General features: G+C 38.9%; 1 protein-coding gene across 2 annotated transcripts in view; it reads left to right on the forward strand.

Moving 5' to 3' along the window:
* The window catches only part of RIMOC1 (RAB7A interacting MON1-CCZ1 complex subunit 1), a 50,106-nt gene that overhangs the window by 14,405 nt on the left and 15,081 nt on the right, over positions 1–20,620 (forward strand). Inside the window, exons 1-2 of one of the 2 annotated variants that reach the window (XM_058718673.1) lie at positions 11,327–11,768; positions 15,441–15,547. In XM_058718673.1, coding sequence (XP_058574656.1) covers positions 11,669–11,768; positions 15,441–15,547 — 207 coding nt within the window. In that variant the 5' untranslated portion in view covers positions 11,327–11,668. Of the gene's footprint in view, positions 1–11,326; positions 11,769–15,440; positions 15,548–20,620 lie in introns of those variants that run through there. The other variant, XM_058718681.1, reaches the window with a different exon arrangement.

Below are 20,620 nucleotides of genomic sequence, written 5' to 3' on the forward strand. Positions count from 1 at the left end.
CTCTCTCTGCTCCTCCCCCGTTCATGCTCTGTCTCTCTCTGTCTCAAAAATAAATAAACGTTAAAAAAAAAAAAATTTAAAAAAATTAAAAAAATTGGGGCGCCTGGGTGGCGCAGTCGGTTAAGCGTCCGACTTCAGCCAGGTCACGATCTCGCGGTCCGTGAGTTCGAGCCCCGCGTCCGGCTCTGGGCTGATGGCTCAGAGCCTGGAGCCTGTTTCCGATTCTGTGTCTCCCTCTCTCTCTGCCCCTCCCCCGTTCATGCTCTGTCTCTCTCTGTCCCAAAAATAAATAAAAAACGTTGAAAAAAAAATTTAAAAAAAAAAAAAAATTAAAAAAATTAAAAAAAAATAAAAAAAGAAAGTGAAAAATGGCATATGGAATAGGAGGAAATATTTGCGAACCATACATCTCATAAGGGATTTATATCTAGAATATATAAAGAACACTTGCAAGTCAATAATAAAAATGATAATAGCTCATTTTAAAAATGCACAAAGGATCTGGATAGACATTTTTTCCAAGGACATACAATTGGCCAATAAACCCATGAAAAGATGCTCAATGCCATTATTCATTAGGGAAATCCACATCAAAAATTCAATACAATACCACTTACACCAGGTAGGCTAGAGTCAAAAAGTGAAATAACAAGTGTTGGTGAGAATGTGAAGAAAATGGAACCCTTATGTACTAGTGGGAAAGGAAAATTGGAAACAATTTGGCAGCTGGTCAAATATTAATTAAACAAAGAGTCACCATGTGACAGCCATTCATTTCTTACCCTAAAAAAATGAAAATATACGGTCACACAAAAACTTGCATAGAAATATTTATAGCAATACTAATTGCCAAAGCTGAAAACAACCCAAATTCATGTCAACTGATGAATAGATAAACAACATGTGGTAAATCCAAACAAGGGAATCTTATTTGGTAATAAAAAGGAATGAAGTACTGATATATGCTCCAAAAATTGATGAACCTTGAAGATGTTGTGCTAAGTGAAAGAAGCTAGCCACAGAATACCATATATTATATGATTCAATTTCTGTGAAATACAGCATAAGTATAGACCATATCTATTATCACAGAAAGTTCTATTGGGCAGCTCTGGTCTGTACAATAGTAATAGAAAGGTTGGTTGTTCTTTAGGCATGAATAATTTCTAACAAGTCTTTTTTATTAGTGTTATTTATTTTTGAGAGAGAGACAGAATGAGAGTGGGTTAGGGGCAGAGAGAGAGGGAGACACAGAATCGGAAGCAGGCTCCAGGCTCTGAGCTGTCAGCACAGAGCTTGACGCAGGGCTCGAACTCACGAGCAGTGAGATCATGACCCAAGCCGAAGTCAGATGCTCAACCGACTGAGCCACGCAGGTGCCCCTGTAACAAGTCGTCTAAGAGTTGGCAGCAAACAGAAGATGGATTCTTAGCAAGAATGGGATGTAAGGAGATTTGACTTTACAAAGAAGGGGATGTGATAAAAGCACGAAAAGATTTGAATCTGCCACATTACTAGCTGTGAAGACAGATGAAGGGGCCATGAGTTAAGGAATATAAAAAATACAATTCTAGAAGCTGGAGAAAAACAGGAAATAGATTCTTCCCTAGAGCTTCCAAAGGGAATATAGCTCTGTTGACACATGTTGAAACTGGTTTTGGAATTATAAATGTGTGTTGTTTTAAGCCACTGATTTGGTGGCAATCTGTGACAAGTTAATATAAACCTAGTGGAGGCTTTAGGGGAGAATCAGTTTCCTTGCCTTTTACAGCTTCTGGAGGTTACCCATATTCCTTCTCATAAGCCCCTTTCTCCCTCTCCAAAGTTGGCAAAGGCGAGTCAAATCCTTCTCATATGGCCTCCCTCTGTCTTCTGCCTCCCTCTTCCAATTTTGGCCCTTGTGATTACAGTGAGCTCACTCAGATAATCTCTATTTTAAATTCGGTTGATTAGCAATCTCAATTCCATCTGCAACCTTAATTTTCCTTTGCCATGTAACATTCGCAGGTTCCAGAAATTAGGATGTGGGTATCTTTGTGGGGCCATTGCTCTACCTACCACAATGGGTCAATCATCCTCTCAATAAAATTGAAGATATTAATCAAAACTTTGGCTTGGAGAGTTGCTCACCTCTACCTGGAAATGGAAAAGTGGTAAAATATTCAGAACTTTGTGTCTGATGGGATGAGATTGGAATGGAGTGAGTAATAGGATTCAAGGATGATTCCAAGATAAGAACTGAGGGATCACAAAAAGGATAGGAAATGATGATTCCAGGTTTGGACATTTAAAATTTTAAACGTCTATGGCATTTGCACTCGAAAATGCCCAGTAAGCAGTTTCATATATGAGTATATGGAAGTATGAAGCTCCGTGAAGGTGTTTAGGTTGGAGATAGGTTTAGGTGTCATTATATACATTGTATACATGGTAGCCAAAGTCATGAGAGTGAGAAATGTTAAACAGGGCCGAAAGGATGTGAGAAGTAAGAAGATGAAATGGTGTTTGAACCCAGGTCTCTCATACATAGTCCGAAGGTGCAGTTGGTAACTAGTATAATATAGAGCATCCCCCAGAAGGGCCAGTGGTAAAGAAGTTTTGGAAAGTGGAAAGATGGGGAAGAAGATGGGTGGTAGCACACACGTGGAATGATCAGAGATCTAGGGGCCAAGAGGAAGGAGGTTCAGATCTCTAATCTGCCACTAGCTAGTTGTGCTAACTTAAGCAAGTCATGTAACTTTTTCTGAGCTTCAGGTTTTTACCTGTGAAATGTGGAAAATAATACTTACATCTATTTGTTTCACAGAGTTGTTGAGATTTAGATAAGGTGCAAGAATTCTCTGGGAAGTTAAAAGTGCTACACAGGGGCGCCTGGGTGGCGCAGTCGGTTAAGCGTCCGACTTCAGCCAGGTCACGATCTCGCGGTCCGTGAGTTCGAGCCCCATGTCAGGCTCTGGGCTGATGGCTCGGAGCCTGGAGCCTGTTTCCGATTCTGTGTCTCCCTCTCTCTGCCCCTCCCCCGTTCATGCTCTGTCTCTCTCTGTCCCAAAAATAAATAAAAAACGTTGAAAAAAAATTTTTTTAAAAAATAAAAAAATAAATAAAATAAAAGTGCTACACAAATATAATTTATTTGAACAGTAAAGTAGTTCTTATCTGATCCCATTACCATTCTGACTTACTATGTGAGCTAAAAGTCATGCTGTATGGACCAAAATGTTTTTTTTTTTTTTCAAAATGTGTTTTTGCCTTACAGAATCTGAATTAGAAAAAAAATAGATGATATGTTATATTAACATCATACACACTCATAAAATATATTATGCAGGATATATGAGTGGGTATGGAAGAGGGGTTTTGGTATGACTGCAGAAACCAGCAGAGACTATCTGCATAATACCACTGGTATTAAGGTATAAAATGTGGTCAGATTAACTAGACAAATGTGTATTAGCCCTTTGGATAATTTTCTGTCGGGGACTTGAAGAATCTGAAGTTTTTAATCTCCTGTATCCACTTAGGAAAATTGGTTAAAACTCATTGATTGGGAATAAGAGTAGTAGATTAATAAAGACCATGAGGACTAGGTAGGACAGTAATGAAGAAGGAGAGCCAGACAGAAGAGGTTGTTTAAGACCGTTTTATGCCATCATCTAGACTTCCTGTGCATGCGTTGCTTGTGAAAGGGCAAGATTTTCTTTCTGGCAGTGGTCTGAATCTCTCTGCTTTTCAGCCATTGTGGGCATGGCTGTCTGTAGTGTACATTTGCATTTTTGCTACTTGGCAGCCTCCAGCCACTCTTTTCCTAGTACTGACAGTTTCTAAAACAAAACTCCCTTTCTCTGTTTTCAGGTCTCATAGTTTGGGGGAGGGGAGGGCAGTGAGTGGACCCACCTGCTTCAAGGGACAGTCATGCCCTGGGGAGAGTAGTGGGCTCAAGGATGAACACCTGATCAAATTCAGGCGCGTGAGGACCAGGCTCGTAGATTTGGTTCTGGTTTTTAAGAGAAGATACTGCTCTTCTTTTTGATGGGTTTCTAACGTGAGGTTGGGAACCCAATGTTGCTGCCAGCCTTTGGTACCACCTGTTTGAGAATGGAGCCAACAGAGAGACAAGGGGGATAGGCAGTTCGTGAGAGACCTGGTTCTAATGATTTTATTTTGGCCTCTGTTTTTCAGTTACACCAGTCAATAAATTATATATATATATATATATATATATATATATATATATACACACACACACATATACACACATATATATGTGTATATATGCATATATATACACACACATGTATTTATAAATTATATATATATTATATTATATTATAATATATATACTATATATATATTAGCTTATGCCATTATTTTAGGCATAATATATTATATTATATAATTATATTTATATATTATATAATTACATTATATAATATTATATTATATTATAATATATTTTATATATATATATAATATATGTATAATATATATATATTAGCTTATGCCATTATTTTAGGTCTAATTTCTTATCGGTTACAACCAAAAAAGCCCCAGTTGATTGTGGTCCCAGTGTTGGAAAATATCCATTCTCCTTTCCTTCCAGAGTAATAGAACTATGGCAACCAACTGTTCAGCATTGAAAATCCTGTGTCTCATAAAAATCTAGTCTCACTGGTTACCCTAGAAGCCATATGGGCTGCTGGGAACAAAGCCTACATTTTCTAGTTTCTTCTAGTCTGGTATGGCCATGTGACTAAGTTCTGGCTAGTAGGATGTAAGTGGAAATGGGCAGTGCAGCTTCCAAGAAATGCCCTTTAAAGGAAGGAACATGATCTGCCTTTATTCCTTTCTGTTGGCTGGAATATGATTACAAAGGGTAGACTTCCACAAACCACCTCAGATCAAGAGGAAACCTTAGAAAGGAAACACTTGTGACAGAGCAATAAGATGGAAGAAATCTTGCACCCTGACACCATGAAGTCCTTCTACAACTCTGGACTAAACATTCCCAGACTTCTTGAATCTGAGAGAAAAATGAGCATCTATCTTGAGCTTCTGTGGTTTTGTTTATAACTCATGATTAATCTAATTCTAATTCACTAATGCAATGTCTAATTGAAAAAAAACTCTCTGTAATGTGTGTCTGCCTCTCCAAACATTACACTGCCTATAAACTCACTTACCAAACTCGACTCTCTAAGATGGTCACAATTTCAACATGAGAAAATTCTCAACATTATAAATATAAGTCACCATTTTTGGCATTCCCAAAGAGATCACAGAGGTAATGGGACTTATTTATGATCCATGCCACTAGTGGATGTTTTTGCTTGCCTAGTTGACATTCACTCCTTTTTCTCCTCATAGAATCCCAATTTTGTACAGGTTTGCATTTCTACCCTTCTTCAACACACTCCTCACAAGTTCAGAAATGGAACTTGTGATAGTTTTATGTGTCAAACTAGGTAGGCTAGAGTATTCAGTTACCTAATCAGGTAGTAATCTAGGTGTTGCTGTGAAGTATTTTTCCCCCCAAATGTTTATTTATTTATTTTGAGAGAGACAGAGAGAGACAGAGGGGGAGAGAGAGGGGGAGGGCAGAGAGAGGGAGGGAGAGGATCCGAAGCAGGCTCCACACTGCCAGGACTGAGCCGATTCTGGCCTCAAACTCCTGAACCGTGAGATCATGACCTCAAACAAGATGATGACCTCAGCAGATATCAGAAGTTGGAAGCTTCTTAAGTGCCGATCCACCCAGGTGCCCTGCAATAAAGTATTTTGTAGGTGTGATTAGCATCTAATCAGTTGACTTTAAAGAGATTATCTTTGTGGTAGACATGTAGATGTAGATACAGATTACCCTTTCCCTCATTGATTCAGTTTCTCTGGAGAACCCTGACTGATACAGACCTAGTCAGTATAAGAGTAATTTTAACCTTGTGTTTGCAGTTGGTTCTAGTCCAGACATGTGATCAGATTGGACCAATGAAATATGAGGAAATGTTTGATTTGAATTCTGGGGAAGTTCTTCTTTTTATAATTCTGTGAAAGCTTCTAGCAGCAGCTGCCTCTGTCTTCCTTTGACTTCCTTTGACAGCAGTTTCCTTAGATATGAGGCCTACAAGGGCTGCAGCCTTTTCGAGGTCAGGCTGAGGATAAAGCCAGCACACAAAAAACGGCAGGGCCAGGAGACTTGCAGGGAAATGGAGCTAGGCTGTTGGTTGAAGTCAGCACTGAAGCCTGTCCTACCTCTGGGATTTTCCAAACCATGTTATTTCCTTATTGTTTAGGTTGTAATTGAGTTTTCTGAGAACTGTAGTCAAAATTATTCTACCTAATATAACGCTTTTCCTTAAGGTAAATACTTGAGGATATTAAGAAGCTAGTGTGGCTGATTTGTCAGTTGAAATCCATGTTTTGTGTGGATATGGTTTAAACATGTTTAATTATTAGGGATTAAAAACTAGTAATATAAATCAAGTGTAGTTTTTAATAGATTCTTTGCAAGTTGAATAGCAATTATTTGTAAGGTTTCAATGTGTTCTATTTGTTTTAGGAGTATTGAGTCTCAAGATTCCGGGGAACTTCTAATAATATACTTTATCTTTAAATGTCATGTCCCTGAAAAAAAACATAGAACTTGGAAATTACCTGACATTGCAGCAGTAGTGCATACTTATTAGCATTAGTTTATCTGGCAGATACATTTTTCAAGTAATATGAATATCATTACAGATACTAAAGGAAATTGTAAAACAGGCTGCCCGTGAAATATGGAAAATGATTAATTACCTTGGAGAGTGGAGGAGGATAAGTAATTTCTTGTAAGATAAAATGAGACCTGAAACCCAAATGATGCAAAATTTAATGACAGAATATTCCATTCTGTTTCAGGACCATTTATTCTAGAGCTTAAACTATATAAAGTTCTTATTATTCAGGATGTCTCTAATTATCATGTCCTAAGTTCTTTCACATAGAGCAGCTTAGTTAACATTATACCTATAGGGGAATTTTCTCTCCCCCCCCCCCTTTTTTTTTTTGTCTTTCTCTCTCGGCAGATGTAAAACTCAAGACTGAATTGCCGGGGGCTCCTGGCTGGCTCAGTCAGTTGAGCATGTGACTCTTGATCCTGGGGTTATGAATTCAAGCCCCATGTTGGGTTAGAGATTACTAAATAAATATATTTTTTTTAATGTTTATTTATTTAAGACAGAGAGAGAGAAAGAGAGAGAGAGAGAATGTGTGTGTGTGTGTGTGTGTGTGTGTGTGTGTGTGTGTGAGCAGGAGATGGGCAGAGAGAGAAAGAGGGAGAGAGAGAGAAAATCCCAAGCAGGCTTTGCACTGTCAGCGCAGAGCCCAGTGCAGGGCTCAAACTCAAAAACCATGAGATCATGACCTGAGCCAAAATCAAGAGTTGGACGTTCAACCATCTGAGCTACCCAGGTCCTTCAATTTTTTTTTTTTTTTTTAAACAGCTCAGTGTGGAGCTGTGGGAGATGCAGTGAGAGAAACATCAAAGGAAAAGACTTCAAAAGGGAAAGGCTGGAGAAGGTGCAAGGCCTTAGGACATGGTTACATAGCTGAACACAGCTGTGGCTACTAAGGAACGCCTTGAGCCATTAACATTGTCCAGGGCCAGATCCTCCTTCACACCTGACCCTTCCTAGTATCATAAAAAACAATTATCCCAAAATTCAACCTTGGAAAGCAAAATCATTAAGTTGATTACTTCACTTGCTTAGTTGACTTTATGCACTTAGTCTTTAGCAATTATCCTAATAAAGAGAGGCTTCATTCTGGAGTCGGGGCCTCATTCCCACTGAGTGTGAGGACCTTCACTTAACTGCACTTTGCAGACTCATCTTTTGCAACTCTGGCCATACTCCCTGCAACATGGAGCCTGATTATGATTCTCTCTCTCTCGTCTCTCTCTCTCTCTCTCTCTCTCTCTCACTCTCCCCCTCTACCTCCTCTCCCCCTCCCCCCCTGCTCCTCTCCCCTACTCTGTGTCTCTCTTCTCTCTCTCAAATTTAAAAAAAAAAAAACACTAAATAAAAATTAAAAGGAAAAAATTGGATTGCCAGTTAGATGAATGTAAAAAGTTACATTAGATAAAAGTTTTATTCAGCTTGGGTTTACATAAAGACCTCTAGAAATCAAGAAGACTGAATTCTTGCTCTCCTTCACCGATCTGCTCCTCCTTCAGATTCATCTGAATCAGTAAATGTCACTGCCCTTGGCCAAGTAGCTCTTGGCAAAAACCTGGACACAGCCTTGATATCTTTCCCCTGCACCTCTCATGTCCAATCCCTTCCCCAAATCCTACTGATTCTACTTCTATAGTGTATCCAATTGAATCACTGCTTTCCATTTCCACTGTCCCTATTCTAGTATGAATTACTTTATTTCTCATCCAGAGAACTAAATGGTCTCCCAGGTGAACTACCCACTTCTCTTTCACACTCTGTCATTCCATTCTCTTCACAGCAGCCAGAGTAAGGTCCTTAAAATACAATCTGATCATACCACTTCCTTGCTTGTAAGCAAGCTTCAATAGCTTCTTGTCCCATGTAAGATAAAGTCTACAATCTTTAACGTGGTACCAGAAGCCCTGTCTGACATGTCCCTACCAACCTATACCCATTCTGTATTATCGTTTTTTGATTTCAGACAACAGGAACTGGCACTAATTAGTTTCAGGATAAAGATGCTGGAAACTATCGAGGAAACGTTGAGCAACCAAGACTTAGGGAGATAAACCAAGTCCTTCCCCAGGAAACTCCACAGCAGCAGAATTCTCTCTGGACTGCTGACATTAATATGATCAGTCTTGTCTCTGTGCTTCTCTCTTCAGTATTTCAAATTACCAGGGGAAAGAATTTGATTGGCTTGGCTTCTGTCAAATTTTTACCCCTGGATCTATCTATTATCCCCAATTTGATCTATCTCCACAAAGTCTACTGTCTTATTTATTACCATACACCTATGCCTGGCATCCAGTAGGTGTTCATTAAACATTGAATTAATGACTACATAATTGAATAAATAATTTGGTCATGGCCAGAAGACAAGGTCAGTTAATATAGACATGGCCAGTGGGAGCTTACTCCAGGTTGTGGAGTTCGTTTCCATGGTTGTGAGTGAGGCATCCACCTCAAGAGATAACCTCCACCTGTGCTATTAATCCTCACCTTGTTTCACTCCCCCCCACCCCCCATACTAGGAACCTTTGGCCTCCTTCCATTCCTCCAAGCTGTCAAAAAATTTCCAAATTCAGAGTCATTGCATGTGCTATTCACTGTGCCAGATATATTCTTCTCCACTGTGCTGGTTATAGATTTATTGCTCCTTAGCTCTAAATTTATGCTTTTTGCCATTTTTATGAAAAATATATGGGCCCTTTAAGTGTTTTTTTTTTTTTTGTAAACTGATACAATGTTAAATATTGTCAATAGAGGGAACTAGAGAGACATTGCAGAAAGCACAAGGTCTTCCTGCTTGTAAATTTAATTTAATTTATTTCTTCTCAGTTAATTGGATTTTATCCAATTATATATCAGTGATGAGGACAATGGTACAAATAGATCAATTATTTATTTTAGAAGATATTTTTTGGTAGATTCATGATGAGTTACTAATTTCTCTGAAAAATTTTTTAAATCTAGCATTATATTTTTATTATATTTATGTGAGTTTTTAAAGTAAAAATAACAAACTGTAAAATTGGAGAAAATTACTCACATTTTTTTAAAGGCAGAGTTTCTCTGGCTTTAAGCACTTTCTTCAGTGCCTTTCTTGGTGAGGGCTGGCTGTTCTCAGTATTTACCATGAGACAGTCTTCTTCAGGTGCTTACTTTGGTATAGTCTTGGACAAATCACAGAATCATGTACTCTAGGGTTTGGAGCAGTTCATAGACAAATTCTGTCCAGTTTCTTCATCTGGATATGAAGGGTTGTACTCTGTGCTCTCAAATCCCTTCCAAATCTCTCTGAAGACATGCACGCATGACTATCAGTTGAGCAAATAATTTCCAGTTTCAACTATGCTTCCTACTGAAAGTCCATGGTTGTTTAATGAATTACTGAAATTGTAAATTTTATATAAAATATACACTGAGTAGGTTTTGGCTTTTTTGAGGTGTGAAATGCTTATTAGAGTTTCAATTTTTTTTTTCAAAGTTTATTTGTTTTGAGAGAGAGAGAGAGAGAGAGTTCACATGTGTGTAAGCATGAGAGGTGCAGAGAGAGGGACAGAGAATCCCAAGCAGGCTCCACACTGTCAGCACAGAACCCAAAGTGGGGCTTGAACTCAGACTCATGACCCGTGAGATCATGACCTGAGCCAAAATCAAGAGTTGGACACTTAACCAACTGAGCCACCAAGGTGCCCTTAGAATTTTGATTCTTTAGCCCACATTGATCATATAATGCAAACTTCCTGGCCTTTAGCTTCCTGATTAGAAAGTTATATAATGAGAAGATAACGTGGGATTTTTGTTTAACTAATAAACACTTTCTGAATACTTATAATGTGCCAGGCACTATAGAAGGCACTGAGGAAACAAAATTAATACGTGATTCCTGTCTGTCCTCTATATTTAGGGTGACTTGGAGGAAGAAACTGTTGTTATAAAGGTCAGCTGGGAAGCCTTTGTGGTCCATCGCTTATAAATTACAACACACTATTTCCCTATTTTTAATGTTTCCTATTAGATATAAAACTATCTTTCATAAAAAGATAGGATGGAGATCATTCAAGATGTGCTGTGTCAAACTGAAAAAAAACTTGAGTTAAGATTTGATAAGAGGCAAGAATATAGGGAATGCAAAGTAGAAATTAGACTTGTTGACGAAGTACTTTGAAACTCACACATGAGAGGATGAACTTCACACACTATGAGCACTTTGAGGGTGTTGAGGTGTATGGCAATATAACTTCTTGTAAATGCAAAATTTTGGTACCACTGGACGCGAGATGGTTAAAGTACATTAATACGGGCTAGCCAAAGCAGATCAGAAAGAAATAAAACAAACTCAGGAGCTAAAATTAAGATTTGGAAAAGCGACACTCCAACACCTAGACTAGAAACACACACTAGCGCTGGGATCTCCCCTCCCAGATGCACAATAACCTCACCGCTCAAAGACTTAGATGTGCTACAAGGGGGCTGTCAGGCTTTACCATTTCTGACTAGGAGATTATAGTCATTTGATTTTAGGCAACGCTCTCGCTACAAAGGCCAAAATCGGACAGGGGCCAGAAACACAAGAGCAAGGCCAGACAGTCAACCAGCACCAGCCAGTCGCTGCCACGCTCTCCTCCCAGCGCCCCCTCAGAGAAAGCTGGCTTCCTATTGGACCAACCTGAGGGTGTGGGCCGCTCCCGATTGGTTTAGAGGAGGGGGCGGGAGAGAGGCGTGCCCTGATGTCATGCCAGCCCCTCAAGTATCCCTACCGCTCAGGATTGTGGGAAGAAGAGGAAGTAACCGAAGACGAAAAAAATATAAACCGTAGCAACCTTTACGGGCCTGGACCGGCCCTGTTGCCGAGCTGGGGTTCCCTCCCACCAACCGGGTGAGCTCCGCCCTTACGCCCCGCCCAAGCCGGGAATCAGGTGACCGCGGCCCGGCAAAGTCACGTGGCTGGGGCGCGCCCGCCCGTCGTGGCCATGGCGGCCGCAGGTTCCAGTGTGGTAAGGCGAGTGGAAGAGCTCGGGGACCTGGCTCAGGCTCACATACAGCAGCTTAGCGAAGCCGCCGGCGAAGATGGTGAGGGAGCGGAGGAGAGTGGGGCGGGCGGGCTGGCCGTAGTTCATAGCTGGCACTCGACCGCGGTACGGGCTGGAGGCTGCGGCCTGTGCTCGGTGTAGATCCCAGGCCAGAGCTACCGAAGGTGTTGCACTTGTTACCCTCGCTGCACCGTCGATTGTCCACCTCCAGAAACTCACGTTGCCTTAAGCCAAGGCATTTGTGTCTACATTGCGTTTTTCATAACCCATGAAAACCGCTTACATCTCAGTCAAATCAGTGCTGCTCGTCTTTATGCCTATAGCGATTGGGAAAAGAGTAGAATCTGGATAAAAGTACAAAAGTTTAAATGAGTAGTTAAAGTTGACTGATAGTACGCTGGTAAGTAATGATTGGGGTGCAGTAAAGATAGCTAGGCATGTGTAACAGTTAAACTTTTTAATTGCTGCCTTATAAATTTTCGTCTTCTGTTTTGGATTCTAAATCCAACTGTAAACAATACAGAAGAGCTTTGCATTGGTATAGTTTGGACGATTCTTTTCTATACATCGCCTCAGTTCTCACCACGGCTCTGTTAGTGTTAGAACACTTGTTTGGAAAGGTCCAAGTGTTTTCCTTAGGAAAGACTGGCTTAGAGAATTACTGCGACTTTTAAGTTTAATTGTCTTATTTACATCTCAGCTCCCTATAGGTTCTACATTATTTTATTTTTGAGTTTTGAGCATTTAGTAATACAGATAGGCTTTTAAATTCTGGTGGTCTGTCATCAGACTTATAGGAAAATAGTAGTGGAACATTTTGCCAGATTATTGATTGTTGGTGAATGTATTGAATAGGGTCCACAATGAAATGGCTCAAGTTCAATAAAGATTATTTGCTTGATTATCTTTTCTTAGAGTATGTTTTTCAAAATCCACAGACCACCCTGAAGCTGACTTCTTTTTTGGTTTGTGGTAAGTGAATCCCAGGATTCACATGAATAGTTTATCCACCGTAGTGGCTATTACCTGGAAGTGTATCCAAATTACCCCTAAATAAGCTATACAGTGATCTTCACCCCACACCAGCTCCACTTAAACCAGACTAAAGAGATCAAAGAATGTTTTTTATTCACTTATCACTGAGCCCAAACGTCATTCTCATTTTTCCATGGAAGAGTTCTTTATCATTCTCATTTTTCCATGGAAGAGTTCTTTACTCCAGACTAGAATAAGGGGTGGAAGTAAAAGTAAAGTGGTGGGGCGCAGAAGTGGCTCAGCTGGTTAATCATCCTACCTTGGCTCAGGTCATGATCTCATGGTTGGGTTCGAGACACCATTGGGCTCTCCACTCTCAGCAAGGGGCCCGCTTCAGATCCTTTGTCTCCCTTTCTCTGCTCCCTCCCCTGGTCACTCTCTCTCTCTCTCTCTCTCTCAAAAATAAATAAACATCAAAAAAATTTAAAAAGTAAAGTGATGCATGTCCTTGTTGAGAGACATTATTTGATTTTTTAATTTTTAAAGATTTTAGTTTTAAGTAATCTCTGCACCCAGCATGGGGCTCAAATTTACAATCCCAAGATAAAGAGTCGTATGCTCCAACCACTAAACTAGCCAGGCACCCCTTTTTGGGAGACTTTAAAGTTGTGAAGATTTACTAAAAGTAAAATAATACTGATCTTCATTATGAGCTATTAATGAGTATTAATGGCAACATTTTCTTATTTTATGAAGTTAAATTAAAACATGGTTGCAGATGTTTGAACTGAACTTGGCATTCTTTTCCACACAACAAAAATAATATTCACTCAATATGTGTCCTTTCCTGTAACAGCTACATATTTGTATTACATTATAGGAATTGATAGTTTTCTGTTTTCTACTTCAAATGAGATGAGATGCAACTAGACATTGTTCTAAGATTGCTCTCCTTTTTATTTCTGGTCAATTTTTGTTCTTTATTTCTCATTGTACGAGCACAATATGTTCAGTATATAGAAATATGCCATGAGAGGGACTTTTTCCAGAGGTCATGTAAGAGTCACTTGTCTTTGCCTTGCCAGTCGTCACTTTCAATGGTTCTAGTAAAAATACTATATTTTATAAAAGTTTGCTAAAATGTGAGCCATTATCCCCTCTCCCCTGTACTTAGGAATTCATGTGAGATACTCCTTCAGCAATGGTTTAGTGAATTTAGTACAACTCTTTACATTTAAAATAATCTTGCAAATTAAGAAGAAAATGTCAACTAAGTTTCTAAAGCACATATAGAGTGCCATGTTCCATTCACAGTGGAATTCTTTTCCCCCCAGGTTGGGAGATGCTACTTCTGGGCTGAGAGATTGGAAGGCAGTGCTAAAGAAGTAGCTTTCAAAGCAAAAAAATAGTGGATCTTAAATCAATCAGAATCTGGTTTAGATACAGGCTAGTCCTCACTTGGAAAAACTTAAGGTCATTGTATGGTTGCCAACAGACATAATGAAGCTGGTGTCGCTTTCACTCCAATACTAAACAACTTACTATTTGTGTAAGTGCTAAAGCTGGATCAGATGGGCCTGCAGTAAGTTCTACATTTTCTGTCTGTTGGCTAGTGTTGGAAAAGATACATATTTCTGAAGGGAAGCACAAAAGGGGCAAATTCAGAGACTTTGAAGTCTTGATGGTAGGCATGTCTAAATTTGACTACATGAGATGGTGCAGAAGGGTAGATAAATAGCACCTTGGTATGGACACTTGGCGGGTTAGGGAGGAAAAATCTATAAGAAAAAAGTGAAACCATGAAAACCAAGGGAATATGATACTGGAGACAGGGGAGAAATTAGACAACGTAGGGGTGCCTGGGTGGCTCAGTTGGTTAAGCATCCGACTCTTGGTTTCCGCTCGGGTCATAATCTCATGGTTTGAGTTCGAGCCCCTCATTGGGCTCCAAGCTGACAGTGTGGAGCCTGCTTGGGATTCTCTGTCTCCCTCTCTCTGCTTCCCCCCCCCCCCCCCCCGCCTTGCGCTATCTCTGTCTCTCTCAAAATAAATAAGGAAACTTAAAAAATTAAAAAAAAAAAAGAAATTAGACAATGTAGAGGGGAGAGAGGGTATTGTTTTTAGAGGGCATATTAGAATACTCCTTTCTTTGAAAGAATTAGGTAATTTGTTCCACTTACAGGTTTTTGAAGGAATAAAATATGCAGATGGATTATGTAATTTTTTAGATTATGTAATTTTAATTATAACAGCTATTTACATACATAAATACATAAACAGGATAAAGTTAAAATTGCTCAGAGCTTACATTTTTGGCGCACCTGATTTAATCAGTCATGTTCTTTTAGGAAATACATTTATGAAATTATAAGTTTTTAGTGGAAGAACTTTCTGTAGACTTATGTATACTGTTTGTACTATTCGAATACAAGTTTTCAATTTATTATTTAAATATTTTGAGTATGTCAACATCATAAAAGCAGCACTATGAAAATACACATTGCATTTAAGAAATGGCAACTGAACCTGGAGAAGTTCAGTCTAGCTATTGAGAATAAATTACTGTGATGAATTTAGGTAGGATTAGGCATTATGATGTACTTCGTGGTTTACATAAGATATTACTACCATGCTGCGTCTTCATGCTGTGACATAATATGATTTCAGATACACCATTTTTTTTTTGTTTAAAGAACACCTTGAAACTATATGAAATTCATGTTTTTATCTCTTACAGATCACTTTTTAATTCGGGCTTCTGCAGCTCTAGAAAAATTGAAACTTCTGTGTGGAGAAGACAAAGAATGTTCAAACCCATCAAATCTTCTAGAACTTTACACACAGGTACTGAAACAGATGTGGTTTCTGAGATGATATGGGGACAGATTGCCTATATAAGATGATTGACTCTGACTCCAAAGTTTAGGTGTAGTGAAACCAATTTATTCTCTATTTAAAGTGTTTGATTTTTGGGGCACCTGGCTGGCTCAGTTGGTAGAGCATACAGCCCCTAATCTTGAAGTTGTAAGTTTGAGCCCCACATTGGGTGTACAGATTGCTTAAAAATAAAATCTTAAAAAAAAAAACAGTGTTAGGGTACCTGGGTGGCTTAGTTGGTTAAGGGTACAACTCTTGGTTTCAGCTCAGGTCACGATCTCACATTTTGTGGGATTGAGCCCCACATGGGGCTCTATGCTGACAGTGGGGAGCCTGCCTTGGATTCTCTCTCTGTCCCTCTTTATCTGCCCCACCCCCACTCACATGCTTATGCTTGCTCACCCTCACTCTCAAAATTAAATAAACCTAAAAAAAAAATAAATAAAGTATTTAATTTTGGTCAGAAAAACCCCTTTATGTATAAAACATATAGACTTGAAACTTTGAAACTATAGAAAGAAGATTTATTATTTAATGTTAAGGAAAAAAATCTTGCAGATAGCAGAATTGCTTCCCTTTATATTTCATTAAGCAAAACACTAGTACATGCAATTTCCAAGCTTTTGAAAGTTATTCAGAGGGAATAAAGGTCTCTGTAAGGTCCCTGATTATTTTTTTTCCCTGAAACTCATCCTTTTTTGGGATCCTCCACATGACTCTCCTGCTATTGTCATGCAACTGTATAAAATTTTTCTGCACCCCAGTCTCCCCCCTGCTGCCTTTTTTTTTTTTTTTTTTTTTTTTTTTACTTTCCTTTCAAATTCAGGTCTCTATATGGGGAAGACCTAGTTTGGTTTTCTCAAACACTGCTGAGGCAAGTTGACATTAAGAAACATAATTTCATTATAGTAACGAACGTTCTTATAGCACTGTATAGTTGACAGAGTGCCTTATATGCTTTACTTGATAATGAAGATGAAGTGGTTATGAAGAGTAGAGTAAACATAGTTAAGCTTTCAAAGTACACATGTATAGCATTTAGGGGCCTGGCACTCTACTTCTTATTGGGAGGTACATAAAGCTCATTTCCGCCTTCAGATATCATGGTTGACTGAACCTATAACAACTTACTCATAAAACCCAAAGGGCTGCTGTTATTTGGCAGAGCTCTGCCTGGCTTTCTTTCCCTTTGGAAGACTCCCTGCTTGTTTCATTTCTTTCAGTGAGAGAGTTGTAAACATTTTTTTTCTCTTCAGATTTTTATTTAAATTCTAGTTACTTCACATACAGTGTAATAACTGGTTTCAGGAGTAGAATTCAGTGATTCATCCCTTACAACACCCAGTGCTCATCATAACAAGTGACCTCCTGAATACCCATCACCCATCTAGCCCATCCCCCACTCACCTCCCTCCATCAACCCTGTTTGTTCTCTTTCACAGCCTCTTGTGCATTGTTACCCTTTCTGTTTTCAGTGTTTCCCCCCCCTCCCCTATGTTCATCTCTTTTGTTTCTTAATTCCGCATATGAGTAAAATCATATGGTGTTATTCTTTCTCTGGCTGATCTATTTTGCTTAGCATAATATACTTTAGTTCCATCCGTGTTGTTGCAAATAGCAAGATTTCATTCTTTTTGATCACTGAGTAATATTCCATGTACACACACATACACACACACACACACACACAGACATGCACCACATCTTCTTTATCCATTCTCAGTTGATGGACATTTGGGCTCTTTCCATACTTTGGGTATAGTTGATAATGCTGCTATAAATACTGGGGAGCATGTGCCTCTTTGATTCTATATTTTTGTATCCTTTGGGTAAATACCTAGTAGTGCAATTGCTGGATCGTGGGGTAGTTCTAGTTTTGATTTTTTGAGGGACCTCCGAACTGTTTTCCAGAGTGGCTACACCAGTTTGCATTCCTACCACCAGGGTAAGAGGGTTCCCCTTTCTCCGTATCCCTGCCAATACCTGTTGTTTCTTGTATTATTAATTTGGTATCTTATCATGATTTTGATTGATGTTTCCCTAATGATGAGTGATGAAGAGCATCTTTTCATGTGTCTGTTAGCCATCTGTATGTCTTCTGTGGAAATATGTTCATGTCTTTTGCCCATTTCTTCACTGGATTATTTGTTTTTTGGGTGTTGAGTTTGATAAGTTCTTTATATATTGTGAGTACTAACCTGTTATCAGATATGCCAGTTGCAAATATCTTCTATTATATAGGCTGCCTTTTAGTTTTGTTGACTATTTCCTTTGCTGTGCAGAAGCTTTTTATCTTAACTACTAATTTATTTTTTCTTGTTTTCGTTGCCTTCAGTGATGTGTCTGGTAAGAAATTGCTCCAGCCTAGGTCAGAGAGGTTGCTGCCTGTGTTCTCCTCTAGAATTTTGATGGTTTCCTCTCTCATATTTAGGTCTTTTATAAATTTGAATTTTTGCATATGGTGTCAGAAAGGGGTGCAAATTCAATTTTCTACATGTTGCTGTCCAGTTTTCCCAACATTTTTGTTGAAGAGTCTGCCTTTTTTCCATCAGGTATTCTTTCCTTCTTTGTTGAGGATTACTTAACCATGTAGTTGTAGATCCATTTCTGGACTTTCTGTTCTGTTCCATTGATCTGTGTGTCTGTTTTTGTGCCAGTACCATACTGTCTTGATGATTACAGTTTTGTAATATAGCTTAAAGTCCGGAACTGTGATGCTTCCAGCTTTGCTTTTCTTTTTTATGATTGCTTTGGCCATTTGGAGTCTTTTGTCGTTCCATACAAATTTTAGGATTGTTCTAGCTCTGTGAAAAATGCTAATGGTATTTTGATAGAGATTGCATTAAATGTGTAGATTGCTTTGGGTAGTATGGACATTTTAACAGTGTTCTTCCAATCCATGAACATGGAATATTTTTCCTTTTTGCAGTTGGGGGGGGGGGGTCCTCTTCAATTTCCTTCGTAAGTGTTACACAGTTTTACTGTTACACAGTTTTACTGGTTAGGTTTATTCCTAGGTATCTTATGATTTTTGGTGCATTTGTAAATGGGATTGATTCCTTGACTTTTCTTTCTGCTGCTTCATTATTGGTATATAGAAATGCAACAAATTTCTGTACATTGACTTTATATCCTGAGACTTTGCTGAATTCATGTATTCTAGCAAGATTTTGGTGGAATCTTTGGGTTTTCCACATAGAGTAACATGCTGTCTGTAAATAGTGAAAGTTTGACTTCTTCCTTGCCAACTTGGATGCCTTTTATTTCTTTTTGTTGTCTGATTGCTGAGGCTAAGACTTCCAGTGTTATGACAAATAGTAATGGTGACAGTGGGCATCTGTCTTGTTTCTGACCATACAGGAAAAGCTCTCAGTTTTTCCCCATTTGAGGATGATATTAGCTGTGAGTCTTTTGTATATGGCCTTTATGATGTTAAGGTATGTTCCATTTATTCCTACTTGTTGAGGGTTTTTATCAAGAATGGATGCTGTATTTTGTCAAATGCTTTTCTGCGTCTATTAAGAGGGATTATACAGTTTTTATCCTTTCTTTTATTAATGTGGCGTATCATATTGAATGATTTGCGGATACCAAACCAGCTCTGTAGCCCAGGAATAAATCCCACTTTATTGTGGTGAATAATTCTTTTCATGTACTGTTGAATTCTATTTGCTAGTATCTTATTGAGATTTTTTGCATCCATGCTTATCAGGGATATTGACCTGTAATTTTCCTTTTTATTGGGTCTTTGTCTGGCTTTGGAGTCAAGGTAATGCTAGCTGCATAGAAGGAGTTTGGAACTTTTCCTTCCATTGCTATTTGTTGGAACAGGTTAAGAAGAATAGGTAGTAACTCTTTAAATATCTGGTAGGATTTCTCTGGGAAGCCATCTGGCCCTGTACTTTTATTGGGAGATCCTTCCTTCTTTCCTTCTTTCCTTCCTTTCTTCCTTCCTTTCGAGAGCATGGATGGTTGACACGGGCAGGGTGGAGGGGGGGAAGAGAGAGAGAGAGAGAGAGAGACAGAGAGAGAGAGAATCTTAAGCAAGCTTGATGTTCATGATGTTCAGTGTGGAGTCCGACATGGGGCTCAATCCCACAACCCTGGGATCATGACCTGAGGTGAAATCAAGAGTTGGACGCTCAATAGACTGAGCTACCCAGCGCCCCTGTTGGGAGATTTTTTTTTTTTTAAGTTTATTTATTTATTTTGAGAGAGAGAGCTAGCAGGGGATGGACAGACAGAATCTCACATAGGATCTGCTCTGTCAGCATGGGGCTTGAACCCACAAACCATGAGGTCATGACAGAGCTGAAATCAAGAGTCCGATGCGACTGAGCAATCCATGCGCCCCAGGAGATTTTTGATTACTGATCAGTTTCTTTGCTGGTTATGGGTTTGTTCAAATTTTCTGTTTCTTCCTGTTTCAGTTTTGGTAGTTTTTATGTTTCTAGGAATGTGTCCATTTCTTCCAGATTACCGAGTTGATTGACATAATTTTTCCTAATACTCTCTTACGGTTATTTGTATTTCTGTGGTGTTGGTTATGATCTCTCCTCTTTCATTCCTGATTTTATTTATCTAGGTTCTTTCTCTTTTCTTTTTGATAAGTCTGGCTAGGGGGTTATCAATTTTATTAATACATTCAAAGAGTCAGCTCTTAGTTTCGTTGATCTGTTCTACTGGGTTTTGTTTGTTTCTACTTCATTTATTTCTGCTCTAATCTTTATTATTTCCCTTTTTCTGCTGGCTTTAGGCTATATTTTCTGTTCTTTTTTAGCTTCTTTACATGTAAGTTTAGGTTGTGTCTTTGAGACTTTTCTTGCTTCTTGAGGTAGGCCTGTATTGAATATACTTCCCTCTTAGGACTGCCTTTGCTGCGTCCCAAAGGTTTCGGACTGTCATGTTTATATTTTCATTTGCTTCCATGTACTTCTTTATTTCTTCTTTAATTTTCTGATTTACCCATTCATTCTTCAGTAGGATGTTCTTTAACCTCCATGTATCTATGGTCTTTCCAAATATTTTCTTGTGGTTGAC

Source organism: Neofelis nebulosa, chromosome 1, assembly GCF_028018385.1.
Source record: "Neofelis nebulosa isolate mNeoNeb1 chromosome 1, mNeoNeb1.pri, whole genome shotgun sequence".
NCBI lineage: Eukaryota > Metazoa > Chordata > Mammalia > Carnivora > Felidae > Neofelis > Neofelis nebulosa.